General features: G+C 32.4%; 1 protein-coding gene across 1 annotated transcript; it reads left to right on the top strand.

Moving 5' to 3' along the window:
* Positions 1 to 401: 401 nt before the first annotated feature.
* On the top strand, positions 402 to 3,135 carry LOC130648182 (uncharacterized). The gene is made up of 7 exons (XM_057454220.1): positions 402 to 495; positions 538 to 612; positions 916 to 1,143; positions 1,651 to 1,796; positions 1,978 to 2,215; positions 2,393 to 2,635; positions 2,885 to 3,135. Exons 1-7 carry the CDS (start codon positions 402 to 404, stop codon positions 3,133 to 3,135), a joined length of 1,275 nt encoding a protein of 424 aa, XP_057310203.1.
* The last annotated feature ends 4,002 nt before the right edge of the window (positions 3,136 to 7,137 follow it).

Raw genomic sequence — 7,137 nt, 5'->3', positions numbered from 1 at the left:
GAAGTTTTAATAAATTTTAATACACCTATAAATGAACTAATTAGAAGCAGGAAAGAAAAACAATCTTTTGTGAAGCAAAATTAATTCACTGTCTTTAATACACCATTTAATTACGGTTTCCAGAGGCCATCCGTTTGGTGGAAAGGAAATGGCGAAAACAATTACTGGGAAAGAGTTTCCTTATTCATAAATTTTGCGGTGTCATGCTGACAAAATGATGCGATATAATAATTATAAAGGAATTATAAGGTTAAATTAATTTTTGTAAGGAGTGGTATAAATTCAGCTCAGGAAAATTTATAAATCAGTTTGTAAACAGGTTAACCATCCGGTTAAGACCAATTGCAGTTGTCTGTTCGCCAAATATTTGTTATTCATACATTTTACGTTAATACAACAAGATGGAAAAATCACAAGTAGACACGGCTCCTACTCAGAAGGTAGTGAAAACAAGAAGAACATTTATGGAGTTCATTAAAAAATACCTTTGGGAAGGTAAGTAAATTTCTACCCTTTTTAATTGTTATTAACTTGTAGTTGAAAATTTTGTTCCGGTCTTAGAAAATGTCGGTAACTGTGAGAAAAAAATAGTTTTGATAATGTCTGTGAATTGTACAATCCTTTTCTCGGGCTGAGCGTTAAACAGGCAAGACTCGGTCGGGGTTTGAACACAAGACTTTCCGTACAGGAGGCTAACGCTCTACCACAAGGCCACCAGTCAGCCAAATGATCAAGTTATGAACTAAAAAGTATATCTATATATAAGTATATCCATAACAAATTAAACCAAACAAACAAAAAATCAAACAGCACAACAAATAAACGAAACATATTATGCTTTCCATGTCAGACATGTTAACATATATAATTGTAAGTTTGTTGTCTGAATAAAAATGTTGTTTGTTATCACTCTAGGTCAAGCTTTAACAGAAGAATATAAAAACGAACTTGCAAACATGCGACATGACGCCCCATGGCACGAAAAAATTATGGTGAAATATCGTCGCGTTATTGGAATGGTTATCCCAGCTCTTGTGTTTCATCTGTTATGGTGGGCGTATTTCATTAAGTTTAACACGTGGTACCTGTTTAAAGAACATTATGAAATTAGTATCATGATGATCTTTGGATCGATGATTGCAGGTCTGTATGAATAAACATTAAAACGCGACTTCATTCATTCTCACAAGTCATTCTTAGTAGTCTGGTGCTTATCTGTTAAAGTGGTTCTACTGTTAATTGAGATCAGTTGATATACCAAAAGAAAGAGAGCGCAGTACAAACTTTTTGTGGTTTCCTTAATTCCTAACTCTAAAAATGGTACTGTGACACTAATTGAAAAAAACTTTAGAAGTTATTAACAGTTCACGATCATTAAGAATTAAACTTATTTTTAACAATTGGTGGAGTTAAATTGTAAGGTTATTAGCTAGCATGCTGATTTTTTAAAGACCTTGTAACAACGGAAACAAAATTAACATTTCATATGAAACAAACTTAGGTAATTAGCTATCCACGATTAATAGCTTGTAGTTGCGTATCAAAAATTAATTTGGTTTCCGGTGTTAGAAAGATAATTAAGTATAAGTCTCTCTTGAAGTTTAATTATTAGAATTGGCAAATTGAAACTATTTAAAATCGTCCATTTAGGTATGACGAGTGAAGGTGGCGGCTCTGTAGCATTTCCCATCATGACGCTAGCATTAAAGATAGCACCAGTTGTTGCGAGAGACTTTTCACTTTTAATTCAATCTTGTGGAATGACTGCAGCTGCTTTTACAATCTTCTGGATGAAGGTATTGTTATTTCATTTTTGGTATTTTGATTATTTAAAATACTCGTGAGCGCTATGGGAATAAAATAGACACCATTCCTGCAAAAGAGATTTTGAAAAATATTTCGGATATTTCCTAGAGGGAATTGAATGTATTTGAAATAACTTTAAAGCATTTTTAATGAAATTTTTGTGTTCCTTAGGTCCACGTAGAATGGCGTTCTCTAATATTTTGTTCTACTGGTGGTGTATTCGGCAGTTTCATTGCATATGAATTTATCGATAAGGAACTATCACCACCTCACAAAAAGATGGGATTTGTATCCCTCTTTTTTGCATTTGCATTTGCATTGTTTTTATTGAATCGAATCCACAAACGCAAGACATTTACCTCCATCCCAGAATTCAATGTTTGGAAAGCGATAGTCTTGCTTATAACAGGTAAACAAACACTTCTTATAAGGTTTTGTGGTGTTTTTTCTTACATCTTAAATGCAGAGAGAAAACTATGAAATATATAAAAATTGATACTTCACCACTTTTTTTTTTCTTTTACATTTGTAAACATTGTGTTAAGTTGTCATGAACTTACAGTAACAAACTTTCACTTTCATTTAGGTTTTGTTGGAGGTATTTTGTCTGGTATTTCTGGTAGTGGTATCGATATTTGCAGTTTCAGTATACTGACGTTGTACTTCCGTGTAAGTGAGAAAACTGCCACACCTACTTCAGTTGTTCTTATGGCTATCAATACTGTGTTTGGATCCTACTGGAGATTAGTGATGATGAATGAAATTCAGCCAATCACTTGGGAGTATCTTGGAGTCTGCATACCTATTGTTGTGATTGGTGCACCCTTAGGTAAAGTACTACTTCTTGCATTTAATATTGCCCCTACAGAGGGATAGAAATTTGGATCAACTAAGCGCTGTAACAATGTTGTTACTGTCTAGGTGAAATAAATTTGTTTTTATTTTTATTATTTTTGGATGTTTCTATAAAGCTCTACATTTCATAATGTAAAAAAAAGTTTATAGCCGCGTTACTTAAATGTTTCTTTTTTAATAACTACGAAAGGCATCTTTTAACTTACGTGTTCTTAACATTTAGGTTCAGTTATTGGCACTCATTTCCATCGACAAGCATTAGCATCATTGAATTACATCACTGATACAACAGCGTTAATCTCAGGATTTGCTATTGTAAAGATGGATGCAGTCACTATAGGCTTATCTGTTGGTATCATTGTTTTCGGCTTTATATTTTATGGAACCATCACATATTTGGGAGGGAAAATGATGGAATCTGTTATCAGGCAACAGGAGTTCAGAGAAAGAAAAGCAAAAATGGAGATGGCTTAAATTTATTTCAAAATACTGTATTATACTTATCTTTATAACATATATGTATATTTATTGATATTTAAAGTTAAACTGCTTCTGTATCTTAGATGGAAGCTAGAAATTGTGCTAAAGGAATTTTTCTGAAATGCGTTTTTTCGCAGTGTATATAATGCTGACTTGAAATATATTATTTTAAAAGCAAACTGGTGTGTGTTTTATTTACAAACACTGTTGAGCATTGATATTTTTTAAGCGTTGTTATAATTTAAATGTGTGTTCACCCTATGCGGTCTGGAATCTTTCAAAAATATGACCAAGAGTGCGGATTCGGACCCCCAATCTATAGCTTTTGATAGGCTTGTCCAAATTAAAATAAAATTGACACACTTCAGTAATATATATTCCGGTTGTTACATAATTAACATAAAAAACGCCAAAAATTGCAGCAAAGCCAACTTTTACAAATTTGAAAAGATCGGGAAATCTGATTAATAAAATTTCAAAGCCTAAGGATATTCCTAACGAAAATTATTATATTTTACCGATTACAAGGATTTCCTAGAGATTGTTAGTGTCAGTTTCCGGTATGTTATGCAAAATTCTTCTGATGTATTTTTTTTTGTTATATGGATTTTACCACACAACAAACTTTATGTTTACGTCAGCACATTCTGCTTTTATGATAAGGGGTAACACATGAAGAGAATAGAGAAAGTAGCAATACAATCTACTAACGTCCCGTATGAATGAAATAGCCTTTTTACCGTAAATGTAACGTTATTTAATACTTTTATTACTTTACAACGCAAAGCAAGCTGGCCTGAACCTGATTGGTGGTCCTTTCTGTCACAAAAAATACTCGAACCTGATTGGTTGCATTATACGTCATTACAAGACGTTGCCCCAACAACGGAAACGGTATCGATGGCGGTTTCATCAAATTACCGGACGAAGAAAAAAAGAAAAAGGAGGAAAATCGGCCAGTTTCAATAAGAATTCGGATACGATCCGAAATCTTAAAAAAGACGACATCAAAAACAAAACTCTTCTTTACTTTCATGTCAGAGGATCATTCTGAAGGTTGCTCACGAAACATGCTCCGTCTTAGTATATATGAATAGTAACGTCATCGTAATTTCTCTTTGGATTTCTATAATTAGGCCACATGAAAATTCATGCAAGAATAAATTTTATATCGATACCTGTAACCGTCCTCTGACTTTGCGCTCGTATAAAATTTAATACTTGCATAAGTTTACATTAGTCAACGCCATACAGAATAAAACAAAAAGAATTTTGTAGAGCAATCACAAGTTACAAACCGTAGTTTTTTAAATAAATCTTTGTTGCTATCTGCCTGCCATTTTTTAGGTCTCATACCTCCTAGATATTGGCTATTACTGGAAATTAATTGACATTTCTATAATATTTGTAATTGACAAAATTTAATATCTTATGTTAGTATTATGTTTAAAAATTACATAAACTTTTTTGATCAAAAGAATGTAATCAAAAAAGCTTTGACATGTGATTAACCAATTTCCTAAATTTTCCTAAATTAAAGCAATTACTAATACGAAATATGCAGAATTCTCAATATTAATAGGGCTCAAAAATCCAAGTATATTTACGGTAAAACCATTGCATGTCTGTCATCCTGACAAAAGTTAATATATTTAACTTTTACACAAATTATTTAAAAATTATACCAAAAATTTAAATGCATTGCTTCCCTGAAACAAATGGTTGCGGCGATATTTGCGTGCGTGCTTATGTGCGTGCGGACGTTGTCTTTCTTGAGAGAACTTTCATATCCACTCTTTCTTTTGTATTTTTATACAATTCCTTTTGAAACACGCACACTATTTTTTCTTGGTCTGCAAATGATCATGAAAAATTTTGGACCAAATGTAAGGGTTAAAGTGCAAATATTGAATAAAAATATGGCCGCACGAAACAGAACATCTTTTGTTGCTATCTCTGGTATACTTCCGAGTTACCATGGTAAAAATGACAGCGTTACCAAAAGTGCTGTGTATTATGAGCTTTGTTTTAGTAAAAGAAAATGGTAGCGTTCTGGCTTTAAATGCCTGAATCATACAGAGTATATCCAATAGAACAATATAAATCAATTGAGTGATCAACAACATATTATTGCCGCAACTTAATTCTATCTGTAGTTGTTCTTTTTGTCGCACGCTTTGAAGTCCATTTTGTAATAGGATGATAATAACGGTTACCAGAAAACAATAAATGATCAAAATTATAAAAATACAAATGTAATGCAAACCCATTGTCATGGCGGACTGATGGACAACTACCTTTGTGTGAAAAATATCCACTAATATGATTGTTTTAGTGAGGGTTATGGATTGGTTGACGTAAATTTTACTTATTTTGTACAAAAATTACAAACACCAAATTTTCCAAAATTAGCCTACTAAACTATCATGTTCAAGAAATGATAAACTTTCCACAGTAACCAAATTTTCTTGTTTTTTACTTATATTAAGTACTACAACTACGCCTTAAATATTACATAAATTCTTAGACGTAATTGAGTTTCTTCAGTGTCGAATATAGTAAATGGATATTTAATACCACTGTACTTAAGTTTTGCCGTTGCAGCTAGAAAATAAAAAGACATGAATGTAACCTGAAAGCGTTTGCCGCATTTTTTATACGAAAAATGCAAAATTGAAATTAACAAAAAAACAGCACCAATGTTTATCAAATAATCACAGTTAAATCCGCTTCGCATTGTTTTTTAAACCAATCACCTTGATTTCCTGAGAACCTAAACCAATCAGTATGTTTTAAAATCATAACAAATTTTTAATGTAAATGTGACGCGAAGTAAACTTTTTTTGAAAACAGAAATCAATTTTAATTGACAACTATAATCACTAAAAACCTATAAAGCTAACGAAAACAAATAAATTGCCTATCCCGTTCGGTATGGAAGATGTCAAAAAAAACTCAAAGAAGATTTTAAGCTTAGTCCCTATTAAAAATGTCAAAATTTTACTACTTTTTGCTAAAGTACCTCGAATTTATCCAGTGAAAACTTTCCACTTTTTTCAACATCTTGATCAATCTTTGCGACCATCTTTTTGTGGGAAGAGACTAGATTTTCCCTTCTACTGCATGAGTATCAATAATTATTTGTGTGGAAATATCATTGGGTCAAGGAAGGAAGATGCCCTTTCACTTCAGCCAGAAAATTTATCCTAAAACTCCAAAAAAAAGGAAGCAGAATTTAAAAACGAAATACTTACAAACCAGAAAACGAAAATCAAGTATGACATTAAAACAGAAAGCAATTATAAAATTTAATTAGGATTCCTTAAATGTAATTGGATATGGTGCCGAATTATATTTTGCCGGCAAACCAGCGAGGTGTTCTCAAATTTCATTGGCTTATAAGTTATGTCCCACGGCAAGGAAACGTTAAGGTAAAAATAAAAGAAACGTTCCACATGTACAGGAGATGTGTAAAAGAAGCGCGTCGAATCGAAGCGTTGCAAATTCGTGCATAGCTTGAATGCTGTTTTGCGACACAAAATGCAAATTTTAATAAGGAACAACGAGCAACGTGGACTATGTGATGGTAAAAAATATATATACACCGAGTAATGTGTATACCGCTAATGAGACTGCTCCTTTAAACATATAATTTAATGAAAGATAATTGGTCTCTTTGTCCATAAGGAGTTCACTTTGGAAATTTTAATTGGTGCCATGGCACCATGGCACCAGCGATGGATCCGCCCCTGATTGTGACCATACTTGCTCAAAACATTAAAAAAAGGATTTCCTCATAATGATCACGTTAGCAAAGTACAATAGAAGTAACCATTAAAAAACAATATTCAGTATTCTGCTGCATCTCCTGGCTACTTCACCACAAAACATTTGCATTTTACGGGAATTTTTTTTTGCGATTCTATGAAAATAAATATTTTGCAAGAAAAATCAAACTTTTACATCTAGTAAGTAAGTTTGCACATTTAATAGTTT

This window comes from Hydractinia symbiolongicarpus, chromosome 6 (assembly GCF_029227915.1).
Source record: "Hydractinia symbiolongicarpus strain clone_291-10 chromosome 6, HSymV2.1, whole genome shotgun sequence".
Classification (NCBI taxonomy): Eukaryota; Metazoa; Cnidaria; class Hydrozoa; order Anthoathecata; family Hydractiniidae; genus Hydractinia; species Hydractinia symbiolongicarpus.
The sequence above is the reverse complement of the archived record's forward strand: the minus strand, read 5'-3'. Positions and strand labels throughout refer to the sequence as shown.